The 21,474-nt window shown below is 40.6% G+C and overlaps 2 protein-coding genes across 2 annotated transcripts; both read right to left on the bottom strand.

Annotated features, from left to right (window-relative positions):
• Nucleotides 1-4,187: 4,187 nt before the first annotated feature.
• Nucleotides 4,188-4,738, bottom strand: LOC122626646 (kunitz-type serine protease inhibitor homolog beta-bungarotoxin B6 chain). The gene is made up of 2 exons (XM_043806976.1): nucleotides 4,602-4,738; nucleotides 4,188-4,544 (listed from the first exon to the last, which is right to left on the bottom strand). The coding sequence occupies exons 1-2, from the start codon at nucleotides 4,684-4,686 to the stop codon at nucleotides 4,258-4,260; spliced, it is 372 nt and encodes a 123-aa protein (XP_043662911.1). The 5' UTR covers nucleotides 4,687-4,738; the 3' UTR covers nucleotides 4,188-4,257.
• An 8,034-nt stretch (nucleotides 4,739-12,772) lies between these two features.
• Nucleotides 12,773-18,469, bottom strand: LOC122611957 (protein toll-like). The gene is given in 5 exon segments (XM_043785394.1): nucleotides 12,773-15,325; nucleotides 15,379-16,059; nucleotides 16,998-17,133; nucleotides 18,365-18,395; nucleotides 18,398-18,469. Coding segments are annotated over 5 exon segments (3,372 nt in total). The 3' UTR covers nucleotides 12,773-12,873.
• Nucleotides 18,470-21,474: the final 3,005 nt, after the last annotated feature.

Raw genomic sequence — 21,474 nt, 5'->3', positions numbered from 1 at the left:
AAATGCCGAACAGACAATGGACCCCGAGGAGTGTGAGACAATGAATACTGGTGATGGGGCAAGGAGCGCCAAACTCCATGCGGCTTTATTGCATGCAAATATACAGCACAACAGCCAGACAGACAGACAGACAGCCAGTTGGCCGGGACACGTGAAATGATGTGCAAATCTTATTAACAATTGCTGCCAGGGGCAGGCCACAGAAGCAGGTCCAGCCGAATGGATAGGATACCACTTTGGGTTTGCCCTCGGTCTGGACGAGTTCTTCGTCCTTTTCGTCCTGCACACCTCCTCCGCTTGCATTTGCGTTGAGTGCAGCTTTGTTGCTCCTTGCTCCTTGCTCCTGGCTCCTTTGGGGCTTTTTCTGGTTAGCAAATGCAGGCAAGCATTGTGGTCTATAGGAATTGGGTGGGGACTCGTTTGAGGTATAGTTAAAGTTGTCCAGGGGGTTAACGAATTGCAGGTTAGCGTTGGCCATGAGGAGAACTCCGATCGGAATATGGACGATGTGTAGATGCATGCCAGTTTTAGTAGCGATAAATGGAAAGGAGGGGCATCATTTGCAGTCAAACAAGGAAACATAGAAACCTTCTTAGCTGTCCAATGTCTCGCCTTGCAGCTAAAGTACTACTTATAAAAAGTCTTTAAAGGTTTAAAACTCCATAGGAAATAGCTTTAAAAATCCGCTGGCTTTAAGCCTCAAGTATTCACCATCTAAAAATGTTTGCTCTAAGCTCATATTAATTTGCATGCCATCAGCTTTCCTACCACCCCAAAAATCCCTAGTTTTATGTCTTGGCATAAGTCTCCGCCCGCAACAATTATGTGTGCCAAGTGTTCGCCGGGGTTTTTCCATTAAAATCAACTAATAAATATCCACAGCGGACCGACAGAGTTAAGCCAACGAAAAAGGGAGCCACAGAAGTCTCCGGCGGATATTAAGCACTTAAATGCTGGCATAATTTTTACGCCAAGCGCCGCCGAGAAGCGGCTAAGTATTTAATTTAATGCAGCATACCTTACCTTACTACCCTACCATTCACCACGGCCAGTAGCTGGCTAAAACAAATAAATTGAGTTTGGGCTTGGGGGAAGGACCGACAGTTGGATAGACAGCCAGATGGCCAGATGGTGGGGCATCCCCCACATAGTGGCGGAGAATTAAAGATTAAACGCTGGCAAAAATATGCTCGGGGTCAGGCTGTGGGATGCGAAAACAATGTCTGACTAGACGGGCAGACAGATGGACGCACTGCAGCCGGGGGCAGCGGGGGGCAGCTGGGGGCGCCAAGTCAAACAAAAGCTAAATGAAACGCTGGCGTGCTCCCCACTCGATTCCGATTCCGATTCCGAAAGTCGTATCCGAGGAATGAAGCAGTCAAAAGGTCCGAAATACGACTACCAATTTATGCGCATTATTAAAGTAAACGCATGATATGTCCGGAATGCTGGATCCCAATGCTGGATCCCCTAGTAAAAAGGCGTCTCCACATGGACAACTTCCCCCAAATAGCCCCCACTCCATCAGCTGTCCCTGGAATTGCCACTGGCCACGTTCGTAGGTGTCCAAAATGGACATTTATTTATTTAGATTTTAGTTGAAGGCAGCGTGGAAGGAATTACGTTGGGGTCTGGCTGTTTGGCTTTGGCATCTTATTGCTGTTATTAAATCAAGTGGGTTGGGTTGGAGAAGGTGGGTAAAACTTGCAAATATTAAACCAGGTTTAAATCCCTAAAAATTGCTATACAAACTGTTTGGGTTTTTATGATGTTATTTGGTATTTGAGCCTTTTGAATAAATTCTGGCTTGACCTGATTGTTTCACAATGTTTTACAAGACTATTAGCCCTGAAGTCAAATTTAGAATTTCATTTAAGGCCCTGTTCATTGATTTTCGATTTCATTATTTACGGGTATAACGTGGAGCAGCAAATTAAAACATTAACCAGGAAGCCATTTGAAATCCGCTGCTTCATTAAGTCCAACATTTTGTGGCAATAAAAGGAATTTATGTGCACCACCAATGGCGGAAATTATAAGTTTTTAATACGCTCCCGGCCCACACAAAACATCTGTAATGAGGCCTTGGTGCAGTGCGTCGCATTATGAACGCGCCATTTGAAGGAGACCAGCAATGGCCAACTGGGGGCAAGATGGCCAACACAATAGGCATAAAAATCAATTATGAACCATTAGTCGGGGCCAGAATTGGAAGAGCCTGAACAAAAGGCCAGGCCAAGAGCAAAGGTCATAAATCATCTGGCCAGGCTGTTGCTCCGATGGTTCCACGGGGAGGATGGTTCCACGGGGAGCCTCCAGAACCCACAACCTCCTCGCCAGTTCTGTTCACGCATTAAATATTTATTTAGCAAGATTTTAATGGAGCCAAATAAGTTAAGTGTACGGAACAGTCCATGCTCGAGGCGGAAGGTGGCCCGAACACGTGTTCTCTTGAGCTCGAGAGCAGTGGGAAAAGTGGGCAAGGATGTGGCAGGAGGGCAGGACATTCGCTGGGAGTCAGTCAGGCAGGCACACTTTGCCTCTGCTTTATGTATTTGACAGCTGGAGCAACTGGAGGAACTGGAGGGCTGGAAAAACGAGAGACACGAGAGACAGAGCGCTTACAGAAGCTCCAGACAAATTCATTTCATTCGTGCGGAAATTAAATGCATATTTGACCCATTTAAATTTTCAGCTCGAGTGTCGAGACGGAAACAAGTCTGCCAGAAATTTAATTTATTGTCAACGATTTTTCAAATCGTTGAACTCACAAAGCAGTCAAATGATGTTGGACAGCAGCAACAGATGATGTCAGAGTTGGATGTTCTTGATTTACATATCAAACGATAAATGTTAAATAAACCGAGAGCCATTTCAAGTTGACTTTATGGTAAATTAAGCTTTAGATTATTATGAAACTGCTCATATGTCCGGGCTACTCTTGTTAAGTGCATATATTTATAGTAATAAGTTTAAAACAAAGCAACTGTGAACTTTTAAGCATTTACTTAACGGAGTTCTTGTGTTCTCAAGGAACATAAGCTTTTGCATAACTTTGCTTCAGCGTTCAGATAGTTGTTTTTGTTAAAAAAATCAAAACTATTTCGAAACCTTATTCCCCCGGACAAAGTTCAACCCAATTCGTTTTAATTTATAAGTCCTCCAACAGCCACCTTCTTGTATTACCCATTTAATTGGCTCGCTCCGACCATCAAACCCAGACGTTGTCTGCACACCTGATCCCTGTCGCTCCCGAGCCCCCTAAATTACCACAAGTTGCTCATTAACCATAAAAGTAGTCACATCCAGAGCCAAGTGGCAATTAAATGGCCGAAACACAACATAATCAGTCATAAAAGTCCTGGGGGACCAACATAGGTGGGATGGTGGAGCAAAAGCAACGTGAGCAGAAAGTAAAATAGGTAGCTCGGAAACACCTCCAATTCCCGATTAAGGATCAGATCCTGCTGGCCAACACCACGGGCAACGAAAGTGTCACATGACCAAATGGGAATGTTCGTCATTTAACTGGGAACAACTTTTATGATTGCTAATTAAGCCTAACGAGCGGTGGTCCATGTAAAAGAGGCCCGAATGGGCAAAACGAAATTCTTTCCAATTAGCAGGGCATTTTCTTTTGTGACTATTTATCCGGCGCTGCATAAATTTGAGCTGGAAACTACGACGTTTACTTCCGCAGACAGTTGCGAATTTCCCCTGGGGATTTGGGCAAGGCATCGACAAAGGAGAGTTCATCTCATCATGAGCCTCATCTGCATGCGCTGCCAAAAGTTATTGCAGCCTGCGGGAAAATGCCAAATTCCACACCCAAAATACGGCAATAGCAGATGGAAAATGGCAAATTGCATGTCAAAAATTGTCAGAATCGCAACTCTATCCACATAAAATTGTTGATAAATAACCCAGGCAGGCAGGCTGTCTGTAAAAATATATATGTGCCAGACTATGGGTAGCTTTCAAATTGCTTCAAACGGTTTGACTTAATGGCCGTCGCCCAGATTGGCAGCAAACAGACGTCTAGATATATAGATATACATACTACGGCTACGAGTATATGTAGTGAGTAAAATGGAAAATGCAGTGGAGACGGCTAAAAGAAAACGCATTACAACCAACTCGACGGGAAGTTCTTTCTTTCAAACTGAAATTATGCGTTTGCACAACGAATCAAAAGTTAACTTGAAGTCAATGTCTACTAGCCATGGCGACTTTTGCATACCCTTTCTATTGGTACACTCATAGCTCCGAATGGTCCCAATCTACCCATTTGTCCCAGTTGTCAATATCCTCCTCAAACTCCTCCTCCTCCTCTTCTACGTCCAAATCTCCTTCCCTTTTCTTCCGGTTTGGAGGTCTGTGCACTCGGCAGGTGTCCAGGCACTCCTCTTTCGTATAGAATCGATTTGGATTCCCACCGCAGCCTCCATAATAGAAGAAAATACAGCGATTGGTCATATAATCGTAGCCCCAGACTTTTACAAAATCATCACAGGGTCCCGGGTTTGCCACATACCAGCACTTTGCTAAAGATATATAAGATTTAGTTATCAGACGTCAGTTTCGGATTTTCCAAGACCTACGTTCTTTAATCGTGATACCATGAGGAATCATTGCAACCACTGGATGCAAAAATAAGAGAAGGATTGTTGGAAAAGAAAGATACATGAAAAATATTGATTTATATTTATATAGTTGAAGAGAAGTTCAAGGCTAGTATGACGGAGGGGAAAAATGTAAAAGATACTCCTGATTAGTTTTATAGTTTTTCGAAACCTTATCTAAAATCATATAATCATTCAATCCGTTCGAAAATATCAATGTACCCCTTCCTGTGTAGGGTATGCAGGAAAACTAAAGGATATGCCAGGAATGCAAGCTTTTCTAACTTCTTCTCCTATTTTGCCAGCCCAGTGCTACGAGCACTTTCAAAGTACTTCATCATTTTTATTGCCACGAGAGACTTGGGCGAAGAGCAAAGAACTTAAATATTTTTTCCTTTCTCGTATTTGACTAACGATTTGATGACGTTGATGGGTCTTTGAGATGCAATGTCGCGACTATGCAGACACCAAAGTGAAACTGCAGATGCATATTTCAGAGCTTAAAGCTCCAGTGCCAAACCGGAAACGGATATGAAAAAAGCCATAATGTATATTTACAAGCCCTGCAACTTTTGTTAGAACGATTCTCACTCCCGCCCGGTTTTATCGTCTTCAAGAAATCGATTTAATTTAATTTGCAAAGCGATTTTCACTTAAAATGTGATTACGCAAATTTTCAATTTGAAAGCGATAACGTAAATTGGCAGACACAATGTGGGGGAAATGGCTGAAAAGCAGGGGTATAGCCAGAAAATGTCGTCGTCAGCCAAAAGGAAGCGATTTGAAAATTGTTTTGCCCCGGAATTTTGGGGTGGTGGCTAAGATAAGCCAGCCGCTTTTTGTCTCGCGGGTATTAACTGTCTCTGCATAATTCTTTATTGCACGTGAAAGGTGATATTTAGCGAAGGATGAGGAACGCCCGATCCTATCGAAGTACATTGAAATATTTAAACTTAACGTGTGAGGCGGCTGAGATGTAGATAAAGCCATCGCACAAATTATCTTAAATATCTGTGTAAAACCTTTAGCTCATAGGCAACCATCATTAGATTTTCTGTAACACGGAAATTACATTTGTCTTTTTTCTTTAAATGTAAAACGCAAACATCAACTTGCAGCTTGTTACGCAAAACCCATATCCGTTCGAATTTGTTAGTAACCGCCATACAATCATTTTCCATTCCAGCTCCGGGACCCAGTTGAATTTGCCCCTCAGTACCCGGCACTTAATTAAGTCTCAATATAACTTCACGCCCTGTGCTACCCCCAAAATCATCGAACTGCAACCACGCCAAAGCTCGGTGCGAACCACCAAAGTGGTTTAGACCGTCCACTACCCACAATTTGGCAATTCGATGTAAAACTCTGTCGGCAGTTGATTTCAGTTCGCTGATTATCGTCGTCGCACTGACGACAAATATTACAAAATCCCATGCATGCTACAACTATGGTGAACTGTAAGCGAATTTCCGCAAAAAAGGGATCTAGCATTTCTAAATTTAAATAGTTGCCAAGTGAGGAATTCCACGGAGGCAGGAGAACCCTCATCAACTACCATTAGAGTGTCAAAGTTCAGCGGATGTCGGAGGCTTTCGGTTAAACCGTGCGCAAAAGTGTCAAAATGTTTAACATATGCCCACATGAGACACTGCAGGACCAGCCAAACCAGCCAAACCAGCAGAACCAGCACCATTCGAATGTCCTGTCCCAGTTGCTCCTGTGAGTGTTGCTATTCTGGTGTCGCCATTTCGCAACTGACAGCGTTGATAACAATGACAATAACAAGCGTCCTGCGCCCAGGGACTTGTTGGCATTGTGATTAGGGGAAAAGGGCCAGTGAATCGGAGGTGGTTATCCTCCCAGAGCTGTGTTTTGTGAGTAATCACATGAAATCACTTGAAATGGGCTGTTGACCCGTTAGTGGCTGCACTGATGTGGGATTGCACACCGTGGGGTCGCTTGGATTTGATGGATGTCAAGGGGAAATCCGAGACGGGCTGAGATGTGAGATCAAATGTGTGGTTTGAGTTTAAAATGCAAATACCCATACATTACTTGTGCCTCTCCTGCGACTTTGTCATTGGTAAGGAGCAACATAAAACTTATAGGAAATTGACAGTGATATCAGGCGTCTTAAGGAATTTTACAGTCCAAAAAGCCTTCATAGTTATGAGATCGATTTATTTGTATATAAATAATAAATATTTGTTATAAATAACTTATTGACACAAACTTCCAGATTCCCAAAACCATTAACAATTGCTGGAAATATTTATTAATGCGCAGTCAAGCGCAGTTGAACACTCCGCTAATTACAAAACCCTCAAGTATTTTCCCCGCCTTTCCGGCAAATATTTTCATTAGCTGTCAGCCGCGACGCCGCATTTCCACACAATTTTCTTTGCCGGCAGGAAATTCTTAAAATTACACAACATTTCAGCAAGCAGTTTGTGCCTTAATGTTCAACTTAATTTAAACGAACGAGTTAACAAGCATCCAAAAAAATTTGATTTATCGCTGGGCAAAACTTTTTCGGCTTGATGAGCTTCGGCAAAACTTTACGGGGATGGGTGGGCGTCTAAGAATGTGGGCGTGGCAGGGGCAAAACGTCTGCTGCACTTTCGGTATCCTTTTGGCGGATTTTGGGTGGCTCAGCAAAAAGGCTATGCAAAATCGCCCACTAAACTTTAATGGCCTGACATTGAGGCGCCGCCGTCGACATGTCCGCCATTTGGGCGCCAGTTTGGAGCCAGAAGTTTGCCACATGCAACATGGAGCTGGAGTTTTCGTTGGGCCGCTTTAATTGCTTGGCGTGGCATGCGAAAATGTTTGGAAGTTGGTGGTGGAGGCCCGCACATTTTTCCCCCTTTTTGATTTTATGTGCACTTTTATGGGACACGAGCTAACAATTTGCAACAACATTTGAAAGGGCACCATTTATTTGGGAATCGGGTGCTTGGGGTTGGTCAGTTTTCCAAACCGTTTTCATTTGTTTTAACTTGTTTTCGCCTGTTGCCTGACGAAAAGGAAAACTTTCGTCTAGACACGGCGCTTAAGCACGCGCTCTGAAAACACTGGAAGTGTGTAACAATTAATGCAAAATGTTCATTTCGTGTGCAGTAATGACTCGAAATACTAACTCATATATTCCAGCAGAAATAGGTCTAAATTTGGCACCAAAAATGTGTGCAAGGTAAGTGGATTTCGCAGCAGCCATATCAATATGCAAAGGAGGTTTGGCACAGCCTTGCACTAAGTGAATGTGAAGGCACGAGTTTGAAACGAGAGCAGGGCGTCTTAGAAGGGGAAAAAACCTGGGAAAAGCTGGAAAAGCTGGAAAAGGCTGGAGCTTGGGCACAGGACACAAGTGGCTAGACGTGACTAGCTTACATTATTTTCGGTCTGGCCACAATAAATGCAAAGTATATGTATGCATCAAGTGCAAAACACGCCACGGAGGCAAAAAATACAAGTGCGGGCGACAGCTTAATATGGAAAACGAACAAAATATTCAATCAGACACGAAAAATAGAAATGAACGAAGAAAAATGCGTGAGTAAAGTCGCGAAATATTTTTAGAAGACATACTGGAACCTCTAGCAAAAAATTACTTTTAAGAAATGTAAAGTATATATAAAATCACTGACGTAGCTTACCTCTATTTCGTATATTCAAATATTTGATGACTAGTTAACTTATTTAATTGACAATGAATTGAATGAAACATCAACAGGAAAATATATTTCAATTCAAATTGATAAATTTCATTACAACATTTGCCAGACCTTTTAAGGACATATGTTTTTTTTTGTCAGCAACATGAAATAAAAGTGCGCTCAAATTTAATGCATATTATTAATCTTATGCTTATTTTATTCGACTACAGACGGGGGTAATCTGGCAAAGAAAAACTCTTGAGAAAAATCCATTTGTTGTGAAAAATTCAATTTATATTCGATTACGCGACGATGTCTAAGTAGGAAAATAGAGAATGGCTGAAGTGCTTGTAAGCGAATTTTTTGTTGTATTTTTGGCTTGGAGCGCATTGAGAATGTCCTGTCATGCGTTAAAATTGCAATTTCTTTGCCAGGCAAAGCAGGAAAACGTAAGTTGATAAATGAAAAATATAAAGGCATTGAGAAAATCAATCCCGAACCCCAAAATCCCTGTGGCCTTTCGTCCGAGCCCCTCTATCCACTCAGTCCCCTCTAATTGTAAAACACACAGAGCAGCAACAAACATAACAATCATAGTCAATTGTTGGCAGTTAAATATTCATGAGCCGAGTGAGAAATAAAACTGGAAATAGATATCCCAAACAGAAAGGAATGGGGCTTCAAACCAGAAGAAAGTATCCCATGGACATGAGCGCTGATTGCCCACATGACGTGCATAGGAAATGGCCAAAAGTGCTATGGTTGGTAGACTCTATATACCGTACAGTATCCCATCGTGTATGCTGTATTCAATACTGTATTGGAAAACAATTTCCATTCAATGGCAGGCGAGCAGACAAAACAAAGACAGGCCCAGCCAGCACTTGCGAAAATTTCATTGCGAAATGAAACGAAAAGCGTTTTATTTTGATTTTCTGCACACGCTCCATTGCAGGAGTATGGGAAGGCCAATCGGTGTGGTGTTGGTGGACTCCTCTTCAAAGGCAAATGTTTTGGCACTTTTTCTATTTTCATTCACCAATTGCCGAAGAGCATCCTGTTTTTCTGCTTTTTACGTGGGCAATTTGGGAAAATTCTGGAGGCGGAGGTGTGAGTTTGGTTAGCCAGGAATGAGGGTTTACGCCACATGCTAACAGGCGAATCTAGCTTAAGGACTTTAAAATGTAATTAACTTAAGGCAAAGGATTTAATAATACTTTTGATATACGAGAGGTTTAAAAATTGCCAAATGTGCTTTAGCACAATTTGGTGCATTCAAGGGTAAATTAAAATTACGAACTAGATTTCCCTTTCACTTTCCTTCTAAGCTTTGACTCACTGCCTCCTCCATTTCAGTTTGACTCCGAGCCATGTACTTGCTGCTCCTCGTACAGGAATTAATAAACCACTCAGTAGAGGACTCCGAAGACAATTGTCATTACCTCCCCGAAGCAATGAAATGTGGACAAAGTCGCGTCGATGTGAAGTGGGAGCAAAGTGGCAGACTGAATGCAAGTCTGATTCCGCTGCAGCTAAAATGCTTTCCATGTTGTAAATCTACCCCATGCCATGCCCATCCTTTTCTTCCAAGGACTTTATTCGGGCGGACAAATAACTGAGCACACAAAACACGAACGAATCGAAGTCTAGATGGAGGAGGTATGTCAAAGTGAAACAACTCGAAAAATATCAACTTATGCAAATCGTTATAGACGAGAAGTGAGCTGAGGAGGAGGAGGAGGAGAAGGAACTGTTGCCACTATTTGTACTGACAGGACTCAGGACTGTCTGGCAGCAGTCAGTCCCTCAAGGAATTGCAGAATTGTGGGCATATTTGCTTCTGCTGAAATGAGCAAAAATAATTGCAAATCGTAAAAGAGAAAAACCGCTCGGAAGAGAAAGGGGATTTTTCCAGGCGGCTGTCGACGCTTTTCCATATGTGCAAGGCCTCAGGACGCAGCGGGTACAAGGAGCCCAGGAGCCGAGGCGGTTGGCGACTAGTCCGGTCTGGAGGAAACGGAAATATGCAATGAAGCAGAAGTTGGCAGGAAATTGTTAAGACGCCGCGCCTCCTTCGCCCCGTCTCGCTTTAACTCTCGCCTCCTCTCACTCGCTCACTGGGTTTTCGTTCTCGTTTTACAACTCTTCTTTATTTTCCATCATCGAAAGGGTTCCCCGAAGGTTTGGTTTCCCTGGCTTGCGTTTTATGTTCTTGGAGGAATTGAAAAGCCGCATGCAAATAAAATTTGCCTTCTTTTTAGTGTTGTCCTATGACCTGAGTACCCCCTCCCCCCTTGGATTTCCTCTTTCTCTCTTTCTTTTCCGCTTCCGTCTTTTATTCTTTGTGTTCTTGTGGTTTTTTATATTTCAATCGAGTCCTTTGTTTGCCTTAAAGCGTTTTCCGTTTTCTGCCCTTGTGTTCTGCCAAAAATGTATAGAACGTTTACAAGACATGCAAATGATGATCTATTGAGGGAGTAGCTCCCCGGGGATCTGAACCCCGATTATGTAATGGATTCCCCGCTATGCGAAAAAGCGCAGAAATAAGCCAACATTTCAAAAGACTCTACTGAAAAGTCACCTCAGATGGTTGATTTTTTACTTTATAGGTTTCAGTTTTAAAATGTATTTATTTCCGTATTACTTCCTTAGATAAAATGATGTAGGATTCATATAATTTAGGTCAGTGGTATAAGTAATATAAATTCCTTTCAGCATAATAATACTCGTTTCACATCCTGTTTGATCCAAACATGATAACCAAAACACATAATGTACTAAAACAAATGTTTGCATAATTCTAACAACTGTCAGCATAAATTTCAAACAGCGACAGCAATATATGAACTGCGAACTGAATTGCTGGCCAAATGCGAAAAGTTGGCCTAAACGAGAGCCAAAAAAATACAGCACAGCGAAGGAGCACGGAAACTTTGGCTGACAACTTTCGAAATAAAGTCAACAATAAAATGTGCCAATTGTGATAATGTGCAAGGGAATATAATTAGAAAAGGCGTATAGCAGCCTCCACTAAAGCTCCATAAAATGCTAAGGTTATGCTAAATATATATTTGCTAATTTGGAAAATAAAATTGAAAAATCGCCTCAATTAGTTGGTTTGTTAATTGCACGTGGATTGTTCCTACAAATGGTAATTATTGTGCATATTACCATGGTGTGTATAACATTTTTGCAGGTTGCGTCACTGATTGAATAATAATACATCACTGTGAGCTGTGAGCTCGGCAAAAATGTGCTAGATACTATAAAAAGTAATATGCATTTTAAAATCCACTCCTGCAGGGGAGGCATGTAGATTGATACGGCCAATGCCAGTGGTGGAGCACACGTGCCATGGTTTAGTCTGCACGCGATTCCCATTCCCAGCCGCAATCGTCGTCCATCCGCTGCGTCTGCCGCCTGTCGCCTGTCGCCAAAAAAGTGGCGAAAAACGTGATGTGCATTTCAAATCGGAGTCCCCATCATCGCCTCGCTGCATCCCTTCCCTTACCAAATCTCAACCCCAACTCCAACCCCAACTCCAACCCCTACACCAACCCCAGAACCTTTACCTGTACTTGCACCTGCTCAACTCACCCGATGAATCGCTTGCACTTTTGTTTATGTCCCTTGCAGGGAGATTTGGGGGAGATTGAAAAAACAAAGGGTAGCTCCGTGTGCATCCTTGGGGCTGTTAGAGGAACCTCCCCTACCAGAGGAAGTTAAGTAGGTAGGAATTTCACACATCATTAGCTCTCGGAAAGTGTCGTTAAGGCGCGACTTTGAAGAGATTGGGGGTTTTTGACTTATAAGACATAAACATGTAATCAAGCCGTATAGTAATTATATTTTTATGTCCAAAACTACATCTACAGAAGGGGACAATTTTTTAAAATATAGCAAAGAAAACATCTTTTTTTACTTAACTACAGTACAATACAAATTTTACTTTTACAATTTTACATTTATTTTAAGCTCCACACTTGCTTACGAGTTGAAACATTCGCTTAATCTTTTCTAGCTTCTAAGAAAGCTTTTTCAAAAGCTGTACATTTTCCTACAAATATTTGAAGCCGAGGTGTAAAATGTAAAATGTACCCAATTTTATCTTTAAAAATAAAAATATTAAACAAATATATCTCTTATAAATGTCTTCAGGTGCTTTAAAAAACTTTCATTTCATTTCCTTACAAGACGTTATATCTGTTTTATATGTATATCCAGACGGCTCTGAAAGCTCTGCCTGAGGTGAAATTCTATAAGTTTAGGGCTGAGTACGGAGCCTTGGAACAATTTTACTAATTCCCCGAATCTTTCAGGGATCCCACATATTTTGAGTTCCGCCCAATTGAGCTTGTGAAAGCCACAAAAAGCCGCCAAACTTATATTTCATTTAAACAATGTTCTTGGCCTTACTTAAATAAGAGGGAAATAAGAGAGAAGTTGAGATTTTTGAGCATTTAACAAAAGTATTTTTATTGCAGTTATATTTGCACTGACAGAGCATGGATCTGATACTATATTGTTCAGATTCGATAGATAAACGGGAAAAAAGTATAATATATTTTTCATAACATATGATGTGTATTTTGTTCTTATACCTCGGTTTCTGCATCAGAACGTCTTCTCTTCGAATGCATGTCATGTGGCATTGAATACATCAGCTTGTTCCAGAAGTTTGGATGATTTCTCTCCAGATAGGTGTTCATCACCATGTACGCTTTCAACTCGCTGTCTAGATCATCGAAGTTTTCTACATCAGGATAAACTACTACGATCAGGCGCTTGCACCGATCCTTCGAGGTTGCATGTAGCGCCAGTCTGAACTCGAGGCGACCCCAGGTGGACTGGAGGAAGTTCTGCGTCATCAAGATGATAATGCGCCTTGAGCCCTGCACAGATCGGTTAATGCAATCGGGAATGCACTCGCCCACCAACCAATCTCGCAGGTAGAAACATAGCCTAAACTTGTGCTTGCCGTTCTCCAGGCGGTCCACGAACTCCTCGACAAGCTCCTCGTCCTTGTGGGTGAATGATAGGAAGGCATCGAATTTCTTCTCCTCGTCGAGTTCCCGGCGGGCGGCCAAACTGAGGCATATTTCGTGCTCGTAGAACCAGATCATTATGGGTCGCCTAAAGCAGACAAAGACGTTAAGGGACAAAGCAAGGATCAGCAGAGAGACGGCGAGGGAGGTGAAGTAGATATGAACCGAGGGGCATATATCAGTCTGTTCGATCTCAATCAACAATCGTCCAGTACCACTGCATTGAATAGCAGAAGCGTTTGCAATATTTCTCGCTTGCGCCTTTACGAATACCAGAAAGTCCTTCTCTTTGCAACTGCAAGTCCACGGATTCCCCAAAAGTGATAGTTTCATCTGGGATGAATTCATTCTTTTCTGCAGGATTCCCCGTACTCGACCGTCTAGAGCCGAGAATTTATTGTTACTGATGTCCAGGTGTATAAGTTTCTCTGGTAGGTGATCAATATCGGAAAGTCTGTTGTTGGCCAAATAAAGTCGTGTCACGTTTGAGTATCCTGGTAGCAAGCTGGATGGCCATTTCTCGAGATTATTTCTTTCAAAGATGAGAGTTGCTTGTCCATGTACTAGTGTGGGTAATGGTGGTATTTCGCGAAGGTCCTTTCCACTGCAGTCGATCATCAGTGTGAGCGACTCGGAATTGGAGGTGTCGACGCAGCAAATGCAGTCTGCAGGACACTTATCCTGAGTTATGCCAACGCGGCGCAGGGCTGTTTCGTATTCCATCGGCTCGTGCTTCCTGAGATAAGATAGGAAGACCTTTTTCCTGCAATTACATTCCCATGGGTTCCCAGAAAGTTCTACCTTGGTGACGTTCTCCCGATTTTCAAGGAAGGCTACCACATCATCATCCAGATAGATTAAAAGATTATTGCGTACGTCTAGGTAAGTTAGGTTATTTGACAGCAGACTAAGTGAAAGTTCTGTTAACAGGTTTTGGGACATGTGCAATTTCTGTATCGAGGGATAACCATTGTACTTAATTTTGTTATTATCGGGATAACTTATTTCATTTGCATCAAGATATAACGTCGTGTTGTTCGGAATCAAGTCTAATAGCCTTGGATAAAACTGAAGAGTTAAATTCCGACAATTTATAATTAATTCACCCGTTTGCCGTTCGACACAACATGAGCATCTGTAAGGACAGGGATCTTTGAGATGGTGGAGAATAATTTCATCGAACTCCCCCATAAACATCCAAATGAAGGTATTTAAATATTCCATTGCCTTTAAGTGTGAATACGAACTGTCATGGGCCCCTATTATTTCATCTTCATTTGCTTCTAGATATAAATGATCTATATGTTCAACAAAAAACTTTCTCAGGAATGAAGCAGGAATGTCTGCGTTTGCGTATGTCATTATTCGGTCAAATTCGGATGTTTTTATCCGTAACAATTTTGCTTTATTCCTAAAGAAATCTTGTAAGTAGTTTTCATCGCAGTAGATAATCCATTTGTTGTCATACTGAAAGAAAGTATTAACACTGTGTAGATACTCAACAACCTGTGGACTTAGGGTAGTAATATTATTATATCTGATGTTCAGAAAGTAAAGACTTTCAGGCAGTTGGCTCACGCTTAGACTTGTTAGTTGGTTGTATGACACGTCCAAGGATTGTATGTTTTTATAGCCTTCCAATGAGTTGTAGGGCAGTTCAGTCAACAGGTTGTCGTGAAAGATCAGAAGTGAATGACCTTTTTTCGGAACCGGTAGCGATGGAATAGTTGTGAGATTTTTCCACCCACAATCAATTTCTAAACGTGACTCTTCTCGATCATATGTGCAATTGCATTCTAAGGGGCATGCAACCTTATTAATTCCGAATGTAAATTGACAGTCCCTTTTGTTTGATTCACATATGAAAGCAGTAAGATTTGCAAAGAATTTATATCGGTTAACTTCTATGGTTTCAAGATTCGTGAATTTGTCAAAGTTTTTCAAGTCCATCACATACGGATTCATGATGAAAGATGTTAATGATTCCTGGAGTGTAGAAGATCTGAAATGCAGGGACACATTAATGTTAGAAAAGCGACGCTTACTTTTACTTACCTCAAAAACGAAAAATCTTTTAAAACAACATTATCGAAAATAAGCCGACTTAAACTTGTTAAATTTTCAAATGTTTTAGCCGTCAAACCTTCTACTTTTAATCCAGTAAATGTGACACCGCTCATGTTATTTTTGCCATGAAAAACATTTTCTTCCATTGTTAGTGTCGGTATTTCAAAAGTATTTGTATTATTAATTTCGATTTGCTTGGTGTTGTTCATTGTCTTCCGAATGTAATTGTTTATAACCATGGAATTAAGTGGACTGTCATCTACATATTCAAAAGATACATTTTGCGGTCCATTTGCGTAATGTATATCCGCCTCAGTTATCACCAAGGATGGAAGGTAAATATTGTAGTCACCAATTTCCCGAATGCCAAGTAGGCCAAGATAATGTACGCCAGGACTTATTCTTATATCGACTTCACTTCGAATTCCATGCACAATAATTTTAACAAGTTCGTAATCAGCTTCATTAGATATTTTGTAAATATTCCAACGGTGAAACACTGGGTTTTTCCAATTTATTTGTAGAGTAGAAACATCTAAACTCATTTCATAATCTTCAGTGGTTACAATATTATCAGTTATTGAGCACGATCTGTTTTCGCCAAGTTCACGAAAATAAATTTCGCAGTAGTCCTTTCTAATATTGTCCAATTGCTTGGAACAGTGAATTCTAGAATGTTGAATGAAAATAAGCAAAAATAGAAATCTTATTTGACTCGACATTGTACGATGTTGCCCGGTCCGAACTTAAAACTGCACTGAAGTGGCTGGAATTATGATTTGCTTTTGAATACCAAAAGGAAATTTAATAAATCCACTGGGAGCAATAGGAAATTAGTTTTGAAATTAGAGGCTCACCCTAGATTGATAAAATAATAATTTATTGAATGGACAAAAAAGCGCAATGGTAAGAATTTTAGTTGTGTTCCGACTCCCTGTTGGACAATAAAAATTAAACCGCTCAAATCTTACACTTTTGAAAGAGTAACCCGTGGTGCCGTGTTCTTGGTCTTTTTTTGTGCGGGGTGCCGGGTGCGTGGTTTGTGGTGCGGGGTCTGCGGTGCGTTTTTGGGGGGACGAGTATACAAAACTAACACGCTTCAATTCTTAGTTTTTAATTTTTAATAATTTTTAATTTTCATTTTTCATATGATTATTTTTTCCGCATTTTTTCTACTGATATTCCGGAAAATGTTAAAATTTCTCGTTAGCACTTGCACTAGCTGAGTAACGGGTAGCAAATAGTCGGGGAACTCGACTATGGCATTCTCTCTTGTTACATTTCTTAATTTCCATCGATATGTAGAAAAAGACATATTAAATATTTTTTCTTTTTAAATTCCCTCACACTTTACCTAAAACAAGCCGGGTTCTTTTCGCAATTTGGCTCACATCCCCAGCAGTGCCTCACCATCTTGTCGTCCCTTCAGCCGGAGGCCGTCCACCTTTGGAACCGCCTGGCTTGTTCCTGGACTGTCAGACCTTCGTTGGCCACATGCCGTGGCAATTGATGTCAAATTTATAACGACAAATACTCGAAAAGTTTGCCACGTAGCCCAAACACACACTCATGCATTTATAGTGGCCCCAGACATGCCCTCTTCTCACACCTCCCGGGACCTCCCGTCCGCAGCTCGCCATGCAATCCGTATTCGAACCCGGACCCGGACCCGGACCCAGACCCGGACCCGGCTGTTCAGATTTCGAGCATCATTATTGCTTTTTGATTTTTGGTGTGAATTTGCTGAGCAACAGAGGTCCGGCGATAGTTGTGTGGTGTGTGTTTGTGTGTATGTGTATGTGGTGCTGTTGCCTCCCAGATGAATTATGGCCGGCAGATCCGGGGAAGGCACGAATAGCTCTTCTCTTAGCTGGAAATTTGCCCAGGACAGAGGATGCAGCTGGAGATCCTTTTCGGTGGAGAGAACATATTAATGCAATTTTATTTAAATTACGCTACATTTATGCCCCTTGCTCGCTTTGATAAATTTGTTTTTTATTCGCTGCCATCTCTTCCGCCCTGTCCGCAGCCGTCTCTCTCTCACTCTCTCTCTCTCTCTCTCTCTTTTTGCGGCAAGGGGAAAACGGCAATCGGAACTGAGGTCCTTATTGTCCTTTTGTGCATTTCATATTGCCTTGTCTGCAAAGTTTTCTGCCTCCGTTCGTCGGCAGAAATATTTATGGCCATCAAACAATTTATGTCAGCTGATAATTTTAAATGTTAATTAGGCTTGTTGTTTTGACACAGAGACCGTGCCAATTATTAAAGATTTAATAAATGACAAATAAATTTCGGTTTCACAGGAAGGATGAATTAAATGCAAATTGATATATTAATGTTAATAATTAAATTGTAGTAATGCGTAATCAATTGTCAGCGACTGCAATTATGCAAAGGGAATCGACTGGTTAACAGTAGGAAATGCGGCTTTAATTCTTAAATAGATGGTTAAATTCATGTTTGCTGGAACTAACTGAAATTCTGCAAATCTGAAATCTTAACAAACCAACCAGCAATTATTCATTGGAGTTGTTCAAATGAGTCCCATAAGTCTGAAACAATTTTCTTGAGATTATACTTGCGAAATCATTAAGTGAACTCAGTGATGCGGGAAAGGACCTTAGGTAAATTGGAATTGCTTAATTTCATTCACATGCACATTGAAAATCACTGGGAATTGTTTGCAGACAGCCTGTGGGATGAGCTGAGGCCCCAAGGAGCCGCAGGAGCGGGAACTTTGCAATTATGGCCAAGGAATAGAAATTCCCGTCGAGCCGTCAAAACCGGAAATGGCAAAGTGGCAAAGCGCAAAGCGCAAAGCGCAAAGCGGAAATGGCAGGCACAACACAACACAACGCAGCGCAACAGAAAAATGCAAATTTTCACGAAAAGGAAATTATAAAAATATTTGTTGGCGTCGCACCTGGGAGGAGCAGGTCCCACCCATTGAAAAATAGCAAAAGAATTTTTGCACGTGGATCGTCCTTGTTATTGCACCACCCCATCGTCGTTGTTGTTGTTGTTGTTGGCCGTCTGAAGTCCACTTGAAGCGAAGGTCCCACAACTTCGAGTGCTCCATCGTCTGGCGGAAAGTTCTCTTTATTTTTTTTATTTTTATTTTTCTTTTCATTTTTATTTTATTTTATTCCAATTTTTTTGTTGCTTGCCACTATATAACAAATAACAAGTAGCCCTACCGTATACTCGTATATCGCAGCGCAGATATAAATGGGTATGCGAGCGAGTAAATTTATGCACTGGCAAGTGAAAGGTGGAGTTCATATTTTAGCCAGCCAGCGAGCGATTTCAACTTTAATTATTTTTACAGGTGCAATTTATTTACATGAATTTCAATCTCCGCACCGGAGTATAAATTACCATAAACATATCCTATATGGATATATGTGCCTCTACGTATTGGGCTCTCCCATTATTATTTTTTTTTTATTCCACTTGCCAGTGCTTTTTCCATGATGAATATTTAATGCACGGTCAGGAGGGAGGGGGGGACGGGGGGGAAAACCACTCGAAATGTCAGAAACAGCGAGACAGCAAAACGAGCAGTACAAACAAAGCCTGTTCCAGACTTACTTTTCCGAGGCCTTTTTCCGAAATCATAAATGCACAAGCACAAACACACGGTTGAGTGTGCGAGTGAGTGTGCCGATGCACAGGTGAAAAGCCAGGCAAAGTCAAATTAATTCCACTTAATTTGTTTTAACCACAAAAGCCCAAGTATCGAATGCCAAATGGATGTTACTATTGCCACTCCATTTTTACGCAACCAATTTTCAGGGGCTCTACAGATTTGTAGGATTACAAAAAACGCACTGAAAACAAATTTCACCACATAGGACAACAACACAAATAAACTGCATATAGTTAATGTAATATTTAAATTGAATAATTTACATTGTCAGTTCAATTTTTGTTCTTCAACAGCTTCATTTGATTCAAATACTTTTCTGTATTAAACATAACATAATCTTTTTAAGATTTTTGGATTAACAGTTCTGTTATTTAATATAATTACGTAAAGTATAACATTGTGTTAAAACGTTACGATACTGTTAATTACAGTGCTCTGTAACTTTTCTCTTTAGCTGTTAGAATGTCTGCTAAAAAGTACCCATGTTAAGCTTTCTGAATTTCTCCATTACTGCTTCTCAGAAAATATCCCTAACAGACTGTTTTCTTACATTTTCCTTAAATAATGGTACATTTTCCCCAGCAAGGATCTGCGTTTCAAGCTAGCTTTGAAGTTTCGCCGAAAAGCTTTAGTTGCCTAACAGTGGCTTTTCTAAACAGCAACCCCCAATGTTACCCACCCCCTGAGTTTGGATTTTAACAACTCTATGTCTTGGCTCTTGGCTCTCATTGGCTGAGCCACATTATAAAAGCCAGGGCAATGCCCAATTGAAGTTTAGTTAGGTTTTTCAGCGGGACTCAACTGCAGGTGCCGGAGGATGTAACGGACTCTTGTATTTTCCCTACACTGTGCTGCAAGAAGTACTACTTATTTATTATTTCGACCACAACAAAATAGTCCAAATAAATATAAATCCATTTTGTTGCCTTCTCTTACTGGCCAGATAGCTCAGCGTAGCTTAGTTGTAAGAACTGCATTTTAAATATAACTACACCAACAAAATATTGTAAATAAATAAAATTTCTTTTTGTTGCCGGGTGTTACTGGTCAGTTTTATTTAAATTGAAATAGTTATACAATCTTGGCTTATTACTGCACGTCAGTTTATCTGTGCAAAGCTAACAATTTGTTTCATTACGTTTAGTCTTAGGTATGGTATCAATAATCATAATATTTTTATTAATGGAAAAGTAATCATGTTTAGGTTTGTGTATTGTGTCATAACAAAAAGCAGGGAATCCATTAGTTTTGCAGTTTTAATTGTTATCATATTCATTTTACTTTTGCCAATAATTTTGATACCAAAACAAAAATGATTTATTATATACATATATAGAAATTATTATAAAATATTTGTATTATTTGTAAACGGTAAACGCGGTTTGAAATTATCAGCACGTGAGTTAAGCCAAATGCTGTTTACTCTATATCATAGTGTATTTTAATTGGGATCAGTTTATATTTACGATATGGTAACCGAAATAAATATAGCCCTAGTCTAACTCACCATTAAAATCAAGAATTTTACTATTTTCGGAGATTTTTATTTTATTTAGTGTGTAAGCTGTAACAATAACTTGTTAAATAAAAATGTATGTTCTTAAAATAAGAAAAGATTGTATTATAATTGATCAGTTTGATTTTATGAACGAGTTTCAGACATTATTCTTTGCTTTGATTTAAATGTGGATGCCGTAAATGCATCTCTAATTAATTTATGCAATTACTTCTTTGGCCAGAAGTTAAAGAAAGTTAAAGGAAATAAGTTATATTTTCCATGCCTTTTCTCATCTAGGAATCGCAATTGCACTCTGTTATAAAAAATAAATACGTTCCAAAAAGTTTTAATCGTTTTGATACCATTACCATTCTTTTCGAAAAATATCTTTAGTTCACGTTGCGAACATATCATCCAACTTACTGCGATTATTCACCCTTTTATTACATGTAAGTAATGTCCTTGGGGAAGTCACCCTCGACCGCTTTGAGCCCCAGAGAAAAACTCCAATTACGACCTAATTAACAGCGCCTAATTACATCTTGCCACGCCCACTCTGCGCCCAGTGGAACTGCTTCCAATAACCGAAACGCATTTCTCTTGTGCAGTTCAGCAGAGTCATGGGAAAATTAAGTGTTACGCGGATATTTTGCTCCTCTTTTATGTTCGCCAATTTGGCAAATTCAAGGAGGAAAGGAAGTAGGAAGCGGAACTACTCGAGGCTGGAAACAATTTATTGGAAATGCAATTGAAAATGCAGCAGGCGTGTCGAGGTCGATTCAGAAAAATGCCAGCCATCGAAACGTTTTGAACTTGCGGCAATAAATTCTTCGGTTTTTGGCAAGCTATAAAATATCCAAAAGGAATAAGAATCCTAATGAAGAGCCAGCACCGTAGTCAGAGCCTACAAATTGTATTAAAAGTTATATGCTTCCAT

Source organism: Drosophila teissieri, chromosome 2L, assembly GCF_016746235.2.
Source record: "Drosophila teissieri strain GT53w chromosome 2L, Prin_Dtei_1.1, whole genome shotgun sequence".
Lineage (NCBI taxonomy): Eukaryota > Metazoa > Arthropoda > Insecta > Diptera > Drosophilidae > Drosophila > Drosophila teissieri.
The sequence above is the reverse complement of the archived record's forward strand: the minus strand, read 5'-3'. Positions and strand labels throughout refer to the sequence as shown.